At 33.0% G+C, this 19,301-nt stretch overlaps 1 protein-coding gene across 3 annotated transcripts in view; it reads right to left on the minus strand.

Moving 5' to 3' along the window:
* Window positions 1-411: 411 nt before the first annotated feature.
* Window positions 412-19,301, minus strand: part of Klp68D (kinesin-like protein 68D) — a 39,338-nt gene continuing 20,448 nt past the window's right edge. For 2 of the 3 annotated variants that reach the window (XM_088225255.1, XM_088225256.1), the window contains 11 exons: window positions 11,160-11,285; window positions 10,683-10,961; window positions 9,551-9,744; window positions 9,000-9,164; window positions 8,490-8,626; window positions 8,208-8,393; window positions 7,424-7,659; window positions 6,560-6,660; window positions 4,103-4,336; window positions 1,231-1,423; window positions 412-659 (listed from right to left, as the gene is read on the minus strand). In XM_088225255.1, the coding sequence (XP_088081381.1) occupies window positions 552-659; window positions 1,231-1,423; window positions 4,103-4,336; window positions 6,560-6,660; window positions 7,424-7,659; window positions 8,208-8,393; window positions 8,490-8,626; window positions 9,000-9,164; window positions 9,551-9,744; window positions 10,683-10,961; window positions 11,160-11,285 (1,959 nt within the window). In that variant the 3' untranslated portion in view covers window positions 412-551. The remainder of the gene's footprint in view (window positions 660-1,230; window positions 1,424-4,102; window positions 4,337-6,559; window positions 6,661-7,423; window positions 7,660-8,207; window positions 8,394-8,489; window positions 8,627-8,999; window positions 9,165-9,550; window positions 9,745-10,682; window positions 10,962-11,159; window positions 11,286-19,301) is intronic. The other variant, XM_088225257.1, reaches the window with a different exon arrangement.

Below are 19,301 nucleotides of genomic sequence, written 5' to 3' on the forward strand. Positions count from 1 at the left end.
TATAATGCTTGGGTAAATTTGAATTGTACAAGTAAATTTGATTTGTAATAAATGGGTATATTTGGTTTTACAAAATGATTTTAAATAAATAAATACACATTATTTTAAGAATAAAAGGCAGCCCGCGCCTTTAAAAGACAATCAAAATATTAAAAAAACAACATACTAAGATTAAATTAAAATGTAGGTATTTGATATTTAAAAAGATGTAAATTATTAGTAAACAGTTAGAGAGCAAAATTTAGCATAAGTTGCTCAGAAAATATTTTCTATATTCCAAATTAAATCATAAAAATAAATAAGAAAAATGTGCTTTTTATCAAACCTGCGTGTTCTGATCTATTCATTCCTGAAATTGGATATCTTGAGGCCAAAAATCAACGCAAAATATTTGAGTTACCTGACAAATGTCGGTAAATCTCTTACAATTGGAACAGATGTCCAAGTTTTTTTATTGTAAAGGCTCTGGTGATAATATTTATTCTCTTATTATGCAGTGCAGGGTGCTAAGGAACATTAGAGGGATATTGGAAGGGTGAATGAGGGAGGCTTCATCGCACCCCTTGCGTTTTGTGATGTGCTGTGGTGGGACGCCTACGCGACGTCATAGGTTTTTTAATCTCTAGATCTGCCTCCCGCGTAAGGGCCGAATTCAAAACCTGTATTGAAAGAAAATTAACACAATAAATATTTACGAATCATGTTTTCAAGAGATGGAAGAGTAGAAAAAGATGTAGAAAGGAATGCGGGCAAAAAAATGAACGGCGCACTAAGCACAGTAATTGCTAGTATAAATATGTTCCCACATGTTTGACGGTAGGGAATAAGATAATTGTTTTGAAAAAATGTCAGTCTTACTTCGAAAATAATGATATCAAATGACCACCCGTGTAAAGAAAAAACGACTTGATTTATTGGGTCCACGTGTAGTATTTAATGAACATGATAAAAATAAAAAAGGAATCAATTCATTAGTTACGTAAACCTTGATGAAGAAGTTTGTTTGCTTTGAAACCGGTCGGTGAAAAATAAAAATTAGTGGTTAAAAACAAAGTTGTTTTATTTATTTTATTATTGTACTGTCTTTAAATTCAAGTTATGTCTCTCTTGTTACCGGTTCCCCAGAAAGGGCCATACCCTTTTTTTTGCAAGCCAAAGGCCATACCCTTTTTTCAGAATAATAATGAGGGAGCAAAGATACTGGGCAATTGTTATATATATTGGACTTACTTCTCTCAAGGCTGCGGGCACGGCTGGCTTCTTGTACGCTTTGGTGGTGGAGCCGAGCACCTCCATCTTCAGGTCTAGAAGGTTCTCACACTTGTAGCGCAGCTCTGTTCTGCCGAGGACCGTTTCGCTGATGGGCCGACGGCGGCCAGGGAATGCCATCGGACGCACTATCGTTTGGGAGTCATCTTCCCTTCTAGAGAGATTTACTCATTTTTAAATACAAGTTACTTTTTCAATTTATTTTATTTGGGAAACCTACAGATCTACATATTTATAGTTAAAATTCAGAAATATTGCTCGAACTCCAAATTACTGTACAAAGTAAGTAAAGAAATATATGAATATACAATATTTTATGTGAATTTATATTTATTTATTTTTTTATTTATTAAAAACATTATTTATACATAAGTTGATTACAGAGACAATGTGATTGTTTAAATCTAGAAAGATTTGCACCAAAAAAGTCCAGATCTTGTCTCGGGGCATCGGTGCATGCAAGCCATAGTCTGTGCTGTGTTGATGATTTGATATACTCATGTGCTTTGGATTGTGTGTGAATTGTTCATCTTTCATTGTTTATGAAGAAGTGTACAAGTTGGATTTTGTCTAAGGGAAGAAAACATTGCAGGAGACTGCTGCAGGACATAGCATAGATTTACATACGTAGAAGCATTTCTGATCCGTCTTTCCTCTTCAAAATTTTATCGATAGTCCATATCTCTCAGAGCGAATTTCAATAAACTGTCCCGTAAAGTCAACACGGCAAGTTAATTATTATTTTTATAATCCATTGGCCAAAAAAAAATATGTTCAAAACTCGATTCTTTATCATAGCTGCTCCAAATTTAACTTACTTTGTCCCCATTTAGATATGTTTAATATAAAATTTTGTGACATCAAAAAAAACACTAAAATGAAATGACTTCCTTTAATTATGTTCATGTTATTATCATATTAATATTTTGAATCGATCAACTATATTATGAAAATTCCTTTCCTCGACTCCTCCACTCTTTCTTATTTTTATTTTTTTTATTTTATTTCATTGGAAAGCCAACAGACATTTATAAATTTATAAGATACAATTATACCATAAATACATATCATAAAGTCCAATTAGAGGCTTTCACATAATATTGTTATTGTAGATGTTGTCACATAAAAATTATACATAACATAAAATAACTAATCATACAATATTGCTAGAAATGTAAATGTAATACATATTATTCAAAATATATCTACTTTTGAATATTGGTCACACAGTTGCACATTATAATATATAATACAACTATAGTTGACCATACAGTGTACATTTATAATGTGCCTACATACAGAACTGCACATCACCTGCATAATATAGGCTGCGGATTCAAGGCGCAACATCATAACTTGAATTATTTTTGGAAATTTCACTTTTAAAGGAAGTTAAAGATATGTTTTTAATATGAATGCAATTTAATTTCTGATTACTGATTACACATATTGCAGGTTCTATTTACAAATGATTTTGAAAAGATTTAGTGGAACATTTAGAAATTTTAAAAAGAGATTGGTTTCTGGTCTGCTTTACTGGGACTCTAAAATTAATAATTGATATTGATTTTGAAATGAATTGATATCATGTTATTCAAAGTTTTATACATAAAAATGGCGTCAGCCATGTTCCTGCGAGTTTGGAGAGTTTGGAGTTTAGGTAAGTTTGTAGATTCATCTGGACCTGTATTCTGAGTCAACCGTCTAAAATTCATTCTCCATCCCTTAACCTTCTTACGTGCTCTTTTTTTATATATATATTTACAATTTTTTTCTTTTTTTTTCTCTTAACTGTGTAACATGTTCTCTCATTATATTTGTGAAAAACTTGAACTAGATTTTATATTTTATTTATTTGATTTTACAATACGCCCAAGGGGCATTTACAAAAAATAAACAACGCTTTTTTGTATACATGTAGAAACAATAAAAAGCATACTGCTATGCAAAATAAAAAGTGAAACTTTACACAGTAAAAAAGAAAAAAATATGGATATAAGGAAAGTGATTGAATTAAAAAGCAAATTGTAAAGAATTTAAAGAAAAAAAAAAATATATATATACATATATAGGTATAAAAAATGGTATTAACAAATTAATGTTAAAAACAAATAATAAAAATTAGTTTACAGTAAGTATATATAAGATATGATATAATATCTGGTACACAAAAATATTTGGTACATTAATTTCAGAAAAAGATGTGTATTAATAATAATACACATCAAAAACAGAGAAAAAAATGCATGAAAAAGAAAGTTTCATTACGACATTAATAATTAGTTTTAAACAGTGCATTTAAGAACATTTTAAAATGGATAATTGTCGTATTAAAAATGTCTATATCACAAGTAAATTTGTTGGCTAAGGAATGTAAACGCGGAATAGGAGAGTGTCGTGCATAGTTAGTACCTACGTATGTACTCGTAGTTGCAAACAACTCCGTATTTCTAGTGACTCTATTCGGTATTTTGAAGTTAATAAGATTCAGGAGTTCACAACAATATTCTTATATTACAACTGTTGTTTTTTCCAAAATAAATAAAAATAGAAAATACTAATGAGCGTATTGTCCAGATTTTTATTAAAATTTAAGTGAATGCGATTATTTTTATTTTTAGTATTCTTTAATAATATACATGCTTCCACTTTCCATTATGTTGTATCCCAACTCAACATAGGGCTCTTGGTCTCATAGAGTTAGGGATATGTTATGAGGTTTTGTGTCGATTTGTTTATTTTGTTTGTATCGCTATGTTTTTCTTCCTTTCATGCACGCAACATATTTATCAAGCATAAAAAACACAGTGCTAGTTCGAGATTAAGACTGTACCTGTAATCGTGCGGTATCTCCCAGTCATCAGTGTCCTCGTTGTATCGCACCCGGTAGACGAGTGCCCTTCCGGCCTCCGGCACGAAGTTGTCGGCCAGGAGCAGCTTCCGCTTCAGCTCGGTGATGAGCTCTTCTTGCTGCGCCTCCCGCTCGCGCCGCTCTTGGTCGTGGACCTCGCGAGTCTCCACCATCTCTTCGCGTACTGATGCGTACTTGGCCATGCATTTCTTTAACCTGGATGAGCATTCAAACAAAACAGGATATAATGATGTTTGACTGGTTGAGAAGTTAGACAAGCTCCTTATCAACGTATAATTTAGTACTAAATCATCGGTTGGTAAATTTTTTAAAAAATAAGTGGTTAAAAACAAAGCTGTAATATTTTAATATTTATCATAATGAATAACCACAAAGTTAGTGTTATAAATATAAATTTCAACTGTAATATCTTAATTCCAAAATTAAAAATATCAATCGGGCAACATTATTATATTATTTACAGAGGAATATTTTTCTTTAGTAAAGGAAATAAAAAGTATAGTCAGGAATACAAAATATTTGAGAAAGAAGTTAAATATAATAATTCTTTGGCTGAATAACACAGTATTTTTTGTAATTTTAGGAATATTTACTAAGCAAAAATAGAATTTACACCATGGTAAGGTGTTGATATTTCTTGATAAAAGCCCAGTTGACCAGTCTTGAAGATGCCTACTTAGGCGAAAGCGCTCGTTGGTCAAAATAATAAAAAATTCTAAAGTATGGAATTCAAGATAGTGTGGGTCTCATGTGTTTTCTTATTTAGATTTAATTGTTTCAATATTTGATATTGATTTTAAGATTTCTGGAAGATTATTAAAGTTTTCTTTTCCCAACATATGAATAATGATTTAAAGTTGTGGTTGTATTGCATCTATGTAAAATTAAATTATTTGGAAATCTAGGGTTTTGAGAATTTTTTAAATTGGCAGGTTTTTTTCTAATAATTTCTTTTAAGAGAGTTCAGTGGTTTTTTTAAATCCTTTGATTTGTTAACAGACTATTAAATATAATAATAAAATATTTCGTAATATCAGCGCTATGATTTTTTAAAGTTTTGAATTTCTGAAATTACTCCACACGTGACGTCAGAGGTTCTCTTCCGCTTATTCTCCATCAGTCTTGCTGATTGGTCCGTTAACAGTAAGTAAACCAGATATCTTTCACAGCTCTCTTAGATAGTGACATTAACAATGTTTTAAGTATGTCCAAATGTTTGCAGTCAGGCTGGATTTCCTACTTTGGGAGTTATTTATATCCAAATTTGTTGCAACGGAGACTTCCATATTCCCTTTTCAAAAATGTTTTCCCTCTCTGTTGCAACAAATTTAGATAGTGACCTTGTTAAAAGTAGCGAGTTTTCATTAAATTTTTTTTTTTTGCACATTTTCATGAAACTTTGCTATACAATTTAATGTGCTAATTTTTATTGCTCATTTTAAAGAAAACATTTTTGTATCCAATTTCCCATAGGGCTAAAGTTTCGCATTACTAATAGCAAGTTATGTTGAAAATGGCCCCAAAATTATCATTTTTGAGTAAATCATAAAAACGCATATATTTATTATTACTAAAAAAAAAAAACAATTTTAAGAATGCCATTAAAAGTACTGTGCGATATATCGTGGGTATACTGGCAAAAAATGTTAACTCAAAAATATGCGGATTCGACTTAATGATGCAGTTTTGTAAAGTTTTTAACGGTCTACAAACTGGCACACACTAAGTCATATTAAATTTCATATATCTGTATCATTAACATATTACAACAGAGATGAAGAACATTTTAGAGAAGGCAATATAGAAGTCTAGGCATCTACAGGGCTTATGACCTGTCATTGGCTGATTTAAGTGGCCACTTTACACACTGTGTAACATTCACCATTCTGCCCATATTTGAACATCTATATTCCTTCAATTCTTTCATCTGTTGATGTTTGTGAAGTTAAAGAGCTGAAACCTTTATTTGTGCAGGTGAGATTTATCTAATTGAATAATTTCCCCCAAATGCGCCTGAAAACGTTTTTTTTTTCAATTTCTATACTTCTTCTTCTAGGGTCAAAGAAGGTCCCGGTCTTCATCTTTGTTGTAATATGTTAATGTTAAAAGTTGAATCCAGTTCTTGTTTACAAAAATTTGAACAAACTCAAAATATTGTTGATATATCTGTAGTTTTAAAAACAAATTTTAGGTTAAGTCGTATACCGGGTATTTTATTCAGGCTAAAAGCTTTAAATAACTTAATATAAAATTAAGAAACGGAAAAATTAAAAACATGTTCTTAAATGAGCACTTAACATCTTACTATATTTAAATAAGATATAAAAGAGTAAAATTGGAATTAAACATAAATGCTTGAATTCTCAAAATAGGGATTTGAGAGTCAAAGTTTTTTGCCAGTATACCCACGATATGTACCTATTAGTTTTGTGATCCACTTCTTGTTGTAGTGTAGCAAAAGTATTGTTGACAATTGCTGTCGTTTCTTCCTCCAAGTCAATTTTTTGTTGCATTTCCACCTTGAATAACAAAAAGAAAATTACAAGTTGTTTTTGGGAAATAAAGTGCGAAGATTAAGATGAATGAGTCACGAACACTTTGTCGATTAGGTTATGGTATCGGTTAATCATAAAACTACCGGTTGGTGGATTGGTGGATTGGGGTTCTAATGGCTGGCTTTCTGTGTCAAAAATCCTGAATAAGGAAATCGAGCGGAGATAAATTCGCCTCGTAGTACAGTGGTCAGCGTGTTCGGCTACCATGCTTGAGGTCCTGGGAAGGTTGACATTAAATAATAATTATAAATGCGGGTCTTATTGGGGATTTGAATAAGTTCTCGCAGTTTTGTCGTAAAAATTTACGCTTTATTAAAAAAAAAAAAAGAGTATGTCATTGAAATTTTTGTCCGTAGCTAGCAACTAATTTCTCCCATCTTTTTACTTGACTTGAGTACATACGGCCAGTTGAATTGCTGTAAACTGTAGCTAACCTCGTAGTTGATAATCATAGAACGGTCTATGTCCACATGGGCGACTCTATTAGCCGGTGGCATATTGTTACTCTAAGCTGATTCTGTATATTAATAAAAGATGATGTAAATAAATATGTAATAAAGTAAGTGTATATATTACTTTCTATACTAATTGTAACATAAGCTAACATAAGAAATACATTATTGATTATTCAACACGTAATTGAACCATAACGTTCTTTCATTCTGTCATCTCCAACTGGGGTAGGTGCTCCCTGCATTTACAAGCATAGATCCTAAAAAATAATTACCTCTCTTTTCTTTCTCTCGGAGATTTCAATACCGCGTTGCTCTATGATGATTTGGCTCTGGTTGAGAGAGTTGAGTATGTCCTTCTCCCCGCCCCCTTGCACCAGGCGGTCCTGCAGCAGCTGTATCTTGGCTTCGAGCTCCGAACTCTTGCAGCGCTCGGCCTCAATGTGAGACTCGGCCTCCTGGCTCTGGTTCTGTAACTCTTCGGTGAGTGCCTCCACTTCGTCTGAAATAACTGCACAGCGATTAAAAAAAGGTCTACTTTAGACACAACATTTTGAGAATGTCCAAATGTTTTTAGACAAGGCCGGATTTCAGTCCCTAGGGACTTAACAAGATTGAAATTTACTACAACAGAGAAGGAAAACATTTTTGAGGAGGGAATATGGAAGTCTCGGCATTTATAGGTCTTATAATCTGTCATTGACTGCTTTTTGTCTGCGTCTTTCTAAATGGAATGGACAACTAGACTTGTTAATTTATTCCAGTCTGAGACCACCCTGCTGGAAAGTTTTCTTAGGATTGAGGTGGAATTGGAGACAATAGAGCTTCCAGAGACCCCGTAAATTGGTGTTGGGATTTGATTGACACATTTCATGCAGGGGGCAGTCATAGAAATAATTTAGTACATATCTTAACAGTTTCTATTAAGTCTCCTCTCTTCTGTCATTCTACCAACGATGTAAGTTCTAGTGCTTTTAATATACCATAGTAGGGAATCAATTTGAGTATTTCTGACTGAGATTTATAGGAAATATTACATACGCCATTGAGAATTCTCACCATTATTTTCTGGCGGTTGTGGTGAGCTGGCTTTGTTTCTCGGCAGTTTCTTTGGCTTAGGTTCCTTCTTCTTATCGGTCGTCTTCCTCTCCTGCAGCAGCTGGCGGAGTCGGGCGATCTCCTCCTTGTATTCGTGGAGCTTGGCGTCCTTTGGATCTTCGTTCCTAACTGGCTTATTTTTAATAGCTGCAACAGAAAAATCGATACATAATAAGAAAAGAATTACAAATCAAACAATATGTATCCATACAAATGTTTTAGACAATAACAAATAACACAAACCTTTGGCCCTGTGTGAGTATCGCAAAGTCGTAATCGTTTCTTCATAATTGTAAGACGCAGGTCCTATGTTGGCGATCATGATTGTCTTTGAGTTTCCACCCAACGAGTCCTGAAGTATTCTAGTGAGTTTAGAATCTCTGAAACAAGAACATTTGTCAACAAATAAAAATTGAATTCGGAGATTATAATTAGCGCAAAATTATTTATATCACAAATATTCAAGCACCAAAAATTTTATTTTATTGGAAAGCCGACAAACATTTATAAAATTACAAGATACATATTCAGTAAACAGTCCAATTAGAGGCATCCTCATAATATTGGTAACATAAATAATTGTCATATAAATATAATACAAAATGTAAAATAAATAATGACGGACATATTTAAAGTAAGAATTATGATTTTATCATGTTATATTATAACTGCTGCTATAATTATACGCTCTATGTACTTTTAAACTGTATATTGTAAGAACTTTCATGGCGGTTAACAAATAAATCAAAATACCTGTACGGAACGTGCGGTGAATTCTCAGCTAGGGCAGAGATGACGTTCCCGAGACTTGACAAGGCCTGGTTGATCTTGGATGCCTCCTTCAGTCTGTCAGCAGAAGCATTGGTTTTGCCCTGCCTTTCGCTACCGGCCAAATCGACCAGATTGAGTTTACCGACCCTGAAAACAGACATGACTATAAGGTTATCTGCTGACCAGTAATGGTGAAACTTAAAAATCATATGCACCTTACTCAAACACAATAAACATAAACATTTATAGCATGGCTGCAGTCCCAATTTTATAAAATATTAAAACTGTTTTAAGTTTGTTTGTTATTATTTGTTACAGTGGCGAGCAGTATTTTTTTTAAATAGGTAATCTGTAAAAAAAAATCGTAGGTAATCTGTGTATGTTACACAGTGTGTAAAGTGGCCACTTAGACTAGCCGATGACAGGTCAGACTTCCCTTCTTAAAAAAATTTTCCCTCTCTGTTTCGACAAATTTAAAAACAAATAAGATTTTCCATTTCAGTTCTCCGAGAAGCTGCCTGAGATTACCGTACCTGATAGATTCAGTTCCCTTCTGAGCCATTTCCACTGTGATGAGGAAGATGGCGTGTGAGCGTGAGGAATGCTCGTTCATGTCTGTTCTCCCGGTAGTCCTATTTCTGTTTCCCGCCTTCATAACTTTAAGCATATCAGCGGCAGAGCGACACACAACCGACGTCATGTCTGGTATGTAGAAACCTGTGTATTCCTGCAAAGAAATGAGGCGTGTCATTCTCCACTTTTTTCGTTTTTTAATATTAAATTCTCTTTGTTCGTTTTCTACTTTATTCCCTCGATTGAACGCGAACAAAATAAGGTATCGAAAATGCTCACTTTTGTCGACTAGACATTCCATTTTGAAGGCTTGTAATCAAATAAAATAATATATGGGGTTCCAACTGTCATGAGGGTTGCAGGGAGTCACATCTTGCTGGAGGGTGTGATTCTATAAAATGCTGCAAACGCTCAGTTGCATTCCACCGGCAACACTACTGACTAGTCCAACTCGTTAGCGTCCACGTCGCGAACCCCGGGCAATGGGATCACACTCATAATGGTGTATTCACAGCAGATAACGAGAGGGTGAAAGGCGAGTTTCTGGCACCTCAAAACCAAAACCAACCAGCTAAGGGAAGGTAACCCCGACAGAAAAATCCACTAGAGAAGGTAACGGGAAAATATTATGGTCATCTTTTCCCAGGAATCACTATGGCGAGTACATTCAATAAGCAGTTGTCCTGGCTGTGGAATATAAGAGTAGCACAGGACCGAGTTGCTTTCGCTGTGGTGATCGCCAATGTCAGGGGGACCTGACAAGGCACCGCAAGAAGAAGAAGAGATATTAAGAAAAATATTATAACTGTCTTTTTATTATAGGAGCAAAAATTCATTGACATAATTTTTTGAATACTCTGTTTTACCTCTTATGTATATTGTAAAAAAAAAAAAATTAAATAAAAATATGTTTATATTTTATTTAATGTAACGTAAAGACAAACGTTTTTTTAAACAATGTGTAACCTTTACCATTTTGTTTTACATTTGGTGCTCATTTTTAAATTTGGAAAAAAACAGACACAACTTATGTTAACATCTAATAAGTAAGTAAGTTGCCAATTGACAATGTTGAACAAGTGAGGTGATCACCTGCCCCCTCAGCGTGAGCCCCTTCTTAGTGGAGTCTCTACGCAGCAGATCCCGCACATCCTCCATGTACAGCTCAAGGTAGGAGCAGCTCACGAGGAACGTGAGGTCCGCGCCAGCCGCAGACTGAACGTGCTGCCAGATGTGGGCAAAGGTCCGCGGCACGAGGCCCCCCTGGGCCCCCGTGCCCTCCATGGTGTACGTCTTCCCCGTGCCGGTCTGCCCGTATGCGAACACGCAGCCGTTGAAGCCGTCCAGCACGGAGTTGACGAGTGGCCGCACCTGGGAAGAGAAAAATATCACGTAAAATGCGGGGGGGTTAAAAGCAAAAAAACACTGTCTGTGATCACTCATAATGCTGAGCCATTGCTTAAGGGTTCCTGGTCTGATATGTTGGCAAAATTTAGCACTGCAAATATTTTGATTTACTTGTTATGTTATTTTCTTACATAAAAAAAAATTGTGAGAATAAAAACGTACCATTTCATCATAGATATTTTCTTGGGTGGCATTGCTGTCGTAAGCTGCATCATATGTGAAAAGTTTATCCTGCCCTTTAGGACTAGCGACCTGCACTGTCCCCCTCTCACTCCACACCTGTACAATCTGAAAGGAAAGACATAAATAACGAGAATTTTTAAGGACATTATTACCTACTAAATTAATCTAATTCATGCTAATATTATAAATGCAAATGTGTGTTTGTTTGTGTTTCCTTCATGTCTCAACAGAGAAAACGATTGGCATAGAGATAGAGAAGAAAAAAAGGGCACTTGTTATTTATCACGAATAAAAAAAATATAAAAATGTACATTATCATAATATAATAACTCAATTATAACTTATGGCAAAATAGGATGGGGAGGCACTAATAAGTCGATATTAAAACCTCTCGAATCTGCTCAAAAATCAATCATTAAAATAATTTTAAATAAGCCCTTTAGGTACCCCAGCGTCATGTTATTTGAGGAATTTGAGATCTTAGATATAAGGCAATTATATATTTTTGGAATAATAATATTTGTGAAAGTAAATTATTCTATCAAATCCCAAAAGGAACACTCCCATACTACCAGAAGTCAAATTAGAGGATGGGTCATGGGGTCTATCACAAACTCTGAATTGGGGCAAAGAAATTACAGGTTTCTGGGCCCCAAAATATTCAATATGTTACCCAAAGATTGCAAAACCATGACCCGGATTCAATTTAATAAACTTGTAAAAAATTGGTTACTTGGTTTAGGTCGAGAAAGATCGGAAAATTGACTTAAAATACATTCCTAAATAATAAACTAATATTGTATAACTGTATAGTAAATTAACAAGTAGGTAGTAATGTTATTGATTATTTTTTGCATAAAAATGTCTGCCTTAAAACAGGCTGTACCTAGTTAGGCAGACTAGACATGATCTAGAGAAATCTATTACCTAAGTGTGTATGTAGTAGATAAAGTAATTGTTATTTTTGATAATAAACTTAGATTATTATTAATATTATTATAATTATTAATATCAACAATGACCTGCATTATTTGAAAATGAGTAGGCGGTAAGGTGGGATGTCAAAAATAATAAATTAGAAATTAATTCTTTAAATTTCAATAATTGTCTGGCTTTATCTATGGTTAGTTTGGCTTGCTTTTCATTTTGGTTTTGTAGTAGGAGGACTGGCAATCAATACAAGCTACCTTCCATGCAGAAAAATTATTTTACTTCATCAGGAAAATACTTATTGATAAACGTCAAAACAAATAAATTACCTAACTAATTTGGATTTGTGAACAGGTGCCGATGCTACGTCACTGACTGACAAATGATTGTATTACTTTCATAGCAATAGTTAGAAGACCTAGCTACTTTAAATTTTCAATAAAATATATCATTTCACCGGGAAAATTATCAAAAGATAAATCCACATACGTATGGTCTATTTTTGGCAATCCCATTTAGGTTAAAGACCCTCTTAATCTTCTCTAACTCATATAGTGTCCATGCGGCTCGACTGAAGAACCATCTCCCATCCACTATCAAAGATGTTTCGACAGCATCTCTGTTTAAATCACGCCTGAAGAAACATCTCCTTTCTCTTCCTTAATCTCTCCTCTTTTCTCTCCTCTTTTCTCTCTCTTTATTCACTTTTCCCAAAGAAGACTAGTAACGATATTAATAATTCAGATACACATATTGCTAGTTCTAATTTATTTTTTCTCACAAACATTTTGAAACAAAAATTATATGAAAAAACTCCTTTTATTTTATTGGGTAGTTGGAAGAAATTGCCATTAAGAAATATGTGTTAAATAACTTGTAAATGAAATATATGTACATTGTTATTATAAGAGCACACATAAGAATATGTGTGTACTGTTTCAAGATTTAAAATCATCATCATTCCCTTTCCGCACCCAATGGTGCATAGGGCACTACATTGGTACATCAATCGCAGCGTAACTTGATCATTTTTGTCACATGAAGGTAAGGTGATCAGTCTTAAGCTTCAGGTACCAGTCGAGGGACTATGAAATATTCTAGTGTAAAAACACCCTTTTAAATAATATTTCATATCGACCATACCGGGAATCGAACTCGAGACCTCTTGCATAGTAGGCAAATGCACTGACCATTAGACCACAAGACCGACATTTAAAATACAAATAAAAATTAATAATTAAAAGAAATACAGTACTTATATCTATGATTTTATTTCATTAAAAGACTTTTAATTTATTATATAAATAAAAGATGAGTGATACTTTAATCCACAAACTTGGAATATCCAGAGACCGGTTTCATCGCTTTCGTGACATCTTCGAGACTGGTCGACTTCGAGATGTCGCGACAGCGATGAAACCGGTCACTGGATATTCCAAATTTGTGGATTAAAGTATCACTCGTCTTTTATTTACATAATAAATTACAATGAACTTCCATCAAGAATTTTCATTTACAAACTTAAATGTTTCATTAAAAGACATAAAAACAATAGTAAAATCGCGGTATTCAGTTCAAACACACTCCAGAAAAATTGTTGGTTTGTGACATTTGAGGTTTATAAAACGAGGCCTTCAATTGCTTTAAGTACCTAATCAATTTTCGTGTAATATTTTATCATTTTTTTTATGTTTCAGCATGTATCCTGTGTCTAATAAATAGATAGATCCGCCTATCATATAATATTAATATTTCAATTTTAATATATACCAGACTGTCCTAAATACTTGGAAGTTGTGCAAATTACAAGTGTGCATTGCACTCATTGTAAGTGGGTAGATTGGTTCTACAAATAATTATCCTCTGAAGTTAAACATTTAGACCCGAACACTCATCTGCTGTATTAATCACTCTCTGACTGCAGGGCACATATTGTACATACGTATGCTACATACGTATGCTACATACGTATGCTACATTTGTATCCGACGGCTCAATTGGTCATTAAAAACTCTTCAATTTGCACACATTGAATGCTATCAAGCTTATGGAGTTTGTAGGATTTTTAAGAGAATACAATTTTTATCAATCAATCGTTCCAGTGGTGGGAAGGGCACTGCATTTGAAGCAAAATGCAGTATAGTTCAATCATCAGCATAATTATATATTTTCTTCAAGACCGCCGAAATAAATCCGACCTTCTAGTCCTATATCTTTGATCTTCGCAAATTCGACCACATAACCGAATATCGCACGCAACTACACTGGCTCAGTATCAGGCAAAGAAGAAACATTCACATTCTATCACTTCTTCACAATATTTTAAATAATCCCACTTCACCTGTTTATCTGAGAAAGCTCTTCCAACCTCTATCACAACACGGACCATCTCCTCGTTCTAGTAACGAGAGAACCCTTTTAATGCCCTTTCATCGCTCTAATTTTCTTGCCTCCTCTTTCACAGTAGTAGCTGCTCGATTGTGGAATAATCTACCCACTAATGTTAGAGACGGCCCCTTTTTTATTTACATTTAAGTCAATATTGAAATGTCACTATCTAAATATTTAAGTTGTTCCTTTATCCTTCTTCTTTCCTTCCCATCCCCTCTCCTCTCTTCATAGTATAGTGTTAATTTTTGTATAAAATTGTAAGATTCAATATGTTAATCTACTTATAATTTTCTCAAACTGAACGGTTTGGGTAGGTAGGAAGGAATTGCCTTAAGGCAATATGCCCGCCCTTATATGTATATAAACTATTTAGTCATATTTTTTCTATTATAAACTTAATAAAATACTTTTTAAAAATATTTTTACATTTGAGAATAAACAAAGAAGACTAACTTAATAAACAGGGATAATTCACAAATATTCAGACAGTTTTAAACACTACGTATTTATGTTTATAATTAATTTATGTACATCTATATTATTTATATTACAAAACGCACAATGAAATAACAAAAACCTAACATAAGCTATACACTTGTGGAGTAGTTGATTCAATATTGGTTTGGGCGAATGAGACGATCCATTTAACTTCTACCTAGCTCCACTATCTATTTTTTTATATGTATACATATGTCCTTAAAAATGCCCATTGGGCGTATATATAAATAAATAAATCAGTTATATGAAGGAAAGGTGATCAGTCTTACTCTTCAGGTGCCAGTCCAGGAACAATAAAATATCGTAGTCCAAAAAACCTTTAAAATCAATACTTCAAGTCTACCCAGCAAAGAATCGTAGACGAATGTGCCAACCACTACAGAGCGGGACGGACGTATCCCCACTCGATTACCTTATTCAGGACATTTACAAACAGTCAAAAAAACTTGTCCGGGGTTCTGGTTCTAATTCACTCACAGAACTGTATTCTTTATACGCCTAGACACAATTTTTATGCATAAATATAAATAGAAAAAAATAGATTCCACGTTAAAACTAAAAGAAGATGCTCGACTTCGAAGCCACAGTCTCAGGCTGGAGAGAACCAGATTCAACCTAAACCTACAGAGCCATTTCCTGAGCAATAGGGTTGTTGGTGATTGGAATAAGCTGTCAAAAGAGCTGGTCTCAATGTGTAGTCTCAATAACTTATACCTTTAATATAATTTAGATACTGTTCTAATCTGTTTTCATTTCAATCAGGTGCTCAGTACACTGTTGTTTGTCAAATCTATTAATTTATTTTTCTGAATGGTGTTCCGAGCATTCCTCCTTCCATACATCTCAATTCAATCAATGGATCTGTCAATAAAGGTATGCAAATACATGAAAATGTGTTTAAAGTGATTATTGCAATTTGAATAAGTCAGCTAAAACCGTCTCAGTTACACAGGATATTAGAATGATTTTTGCTATGCAAATAGCAGATAAAGGTAACAAGAGCTGAATCTGCGTAGGTGTACGCGAAATACATTATTCAAATGAGCAGATGTCTTGACTGAGAGACAAAATATATTTGTGAATTTTATTTGCAACGTACATACGTTTTTACCACAAATAAAACTGACCCCAGAATATGTTTCCCTGTTACAGAACCGAATTGACACGATTTTTAGAATTTATTAATTAAATTATTTTCGATAATCAAATTATTTATTTTACTTTTTTATAATTTAAAAAAAAACCTCAGGGTTATATGAGAAATATTATAAGTTCTAGTCATGATATGTCATTATGTGCTTTTCCCAGTTGATTTTAAATTTTTCACTAATGTAGTGAAATAATTATAGTCCTTAAAATATAGCTTGATTAGAATGACATTTGTCAGAAAAAGTGACGACATAACTTTGTAGTAACGTCTAAGGAGTTATTTATATTGACACACAAAGAACAATCTGGCGTGTTAATATATTTTTTTAATATGATGCTTGACATATAAATCAACATAAATATATAAATTCAGCTTTAAAACTAAAAAAAAAAACCTAATTATTAACGAGGTTCTTATAAGGTTACATCATTTTGCAAAAACATTAGAGATGGGACAAATTGATCGAATAAAAAAATAAATTATTTGATGTTGTTCATAAAAAAAGTATAAATGTCTAATTTTTTTGTGAATAATTGTCTTAAACAAACTATAATAGGCTTGTTTTTGCGTTTTTAAATAAATTTTCGGAAACAGAGTTTCATGTTTGCATGAAAAAACTGATAAAACCAATTTGATCAGTACATGATCAGTGATCAGTAATTTCCCATTTAGTTTGGCAGCTGTCATTTTAATCGAGCTAAATTTTAAGGACTATAATTAATGTTTACATGAATTTCTACCTTTTTCTAATTTTAAATTAGGTATTCCAGTTGAACATATTATATATTCATACTTAAATAAATATTTAAATGTACAAATATAGGAAAATAGAAGAAAATGAAATGGTTTGTTATTTTTATTCAAAATATTTAATTCCATATTTGAATGTTCATTACTGTTACAACGTAGTTACAATTAATAAACTTGCGAGTGCCAGGCCGGTTTAATAAAATCTTCTATGAAAATATTGTGGGTATACTGGCAAAAATCTTTAACTCTCGAATCAAATCCCAGTTTTGAGAATTTAAGTTTTGTTACAATTTTACTCTTTTATATCTTATTTAAATATAGTAAGATGATAAGTGCTCATTAAGGAACATGTTTTTGATTTTTACATTTTTTTATTTTATACGCTTTTAGCCTGAATAAAATACCCGGTATACGACTTAACCTTAAATTTATTTTTAAAACTACAGATATATGAAATTTAATATGATTTAGTGTATTTCGCCAGTTTGTAGAGCATTAAAAACTTTACAAAACTGCATCATTAAATAAAACCTGCATATTTTCAAATTAACGTTTTTTTCCAGTATACCCACGATATATCTACAACCGACTACAGTGCACACTCGCCAATAAGAAGAATTCAGGCGATTGCAAATGAATTTTAAAATTTAAGGTAGTCAATGCGGCCCGGGGTGCGATTTGGGTTTGCCAGGCCTGGTCTAAAAGATGGAGAGACAGTTGGATTGTCAACATCCCAAGAGTGGCAGCTTTCTGCCATAATAGATCACAGACCTAAACTAAGAAGAATAAAAAATTTTCTTTTTTTAAATTCTGAATTTCTGATTCACCCCTGGAAGAAATGTTTAGGAATCAGTATCCACTTGGCAGAACATCAAAATGAAAATTCAGAGCGGCCTAAACTGATAGATGATGTAAAAGACTTTTTTATGTGATTAAAAATAAAAGTACTGCCAGAACATTGGCCGTTTCAACATAAACATACAATGTGGATATGATCTCACGAGCCGTATTGACTTAGCTAATATTTGTTCCGCTCCGGACAAACTGTATGACTTTTCAATCAGAACTGTTTGCTTAGATATGTTATTTAAACTAAAACAAATTTGAAGAAAATATGACATGAATATTTAATTTTAGGTCTTAGCCAATCAGGCAGCTCAGCAGCCTTATTTTTTTTGTTAAAAAACTATCGAACTAAGTAAAAAAATTCAAAAAAATATTTTTATGTATTGTATTATCAGCGCCGAAATTTATAGTTGGCCCCGTGGCGTAATGGACAGCGAATTTGCCTACCAAGCAAGAGGTCTCGGGTTCGATTCCCATTATGGTTGATATTATTTAAAAGGGTGTTTTTACACTTTAATATTTTATAATCCCTAGACTGGTACCTGAAGCGTAAGACTGATCACCTTACCGTCATACAACAAAAATTATCAAGATACGCTGCGATTGGTTACCAATGCAGTGCCCTATGCACCATTAGGTGCAGAAAGAGAAAAAATGATAATTATCAGCGCCATTTTTTAAAGTTTTGTAATTTTGAAATTACTCCGCCCGTGACATCATATATCATTATTCTTGTAGATAATTTCTATAGCACCATTTTTGCGAAAATCACCTTATTGATTCAGAACATGTTTTGATGAATAAATAATACTGAAAAACTTATAAAAAATGCCTAAAAAGCGACGTTTAAAACTGGGTCTAATCTGACCCACGACCGTTAAAAGTACACATTTTTGAGCCAGCGGGCTTTAAGAGTTAATATTATGCATTGTTTAATTAATGTTAAATGTTTTATTTCTTTAATTTTTTAGCGTGTTATTTGAAAACTCTTGAAAGAGGGGTTCTAGTATATTTGCTAAATATGAGATGCAGTTGGTGAGGAAATTACATATCTATTTATTAACATATTTGGATACATATTTATTACGCTATAAAGCTTGATAAAAACAATCTTATTGATAAAGACTGATTACAATTTTGAGATAAAATTATTAAACCGGGACATAAATTATGACTTTTATTGATTCTGTCATTTAATTGATAAATAGATATTAAAATATTTATTTTATCAAATATTTTTACATAAACATCTTTATATTTTTGTTTAAATGCCTATCTGGTGGTGTATAGGGCACTGCGTTTGGTGGACAAATGCAGTTTTACACATCTTACAGCTGTAAAACCACCTTTAAAATCAGTATTTCAGTATAAGTATGGCAGGCAAATGCGCCAATCACTACACTATGAGGCGGTCTTATCCTCACTCAATTTCCTTTTTCAGGATTTTCACCTGGGAGTAGCCATTTACTTAAAAAACACTTGTCCAGGATTCTGATTCCATTAAAAAAAATTATATATATTAATAAATGTTATAAATGGTACATGTTTTTTTTAAT

This window comes from Micrasema longulum, unplaced genomic scaffold (genome assembly GCF_059751315.1).
Source record: "Micrasema longulum isolate JH-2025_06_02 unplaced genomic scaffold, ASM5975131v1 h1tg000340l, whole genome shotgun sequence".
NCBI classification, from domain to species: Eukaryota; Metazoa; Arthropoda; class Insecta; order Trichoptera; family Brachycentridae; genus Micrasema; species Micrasema longulum.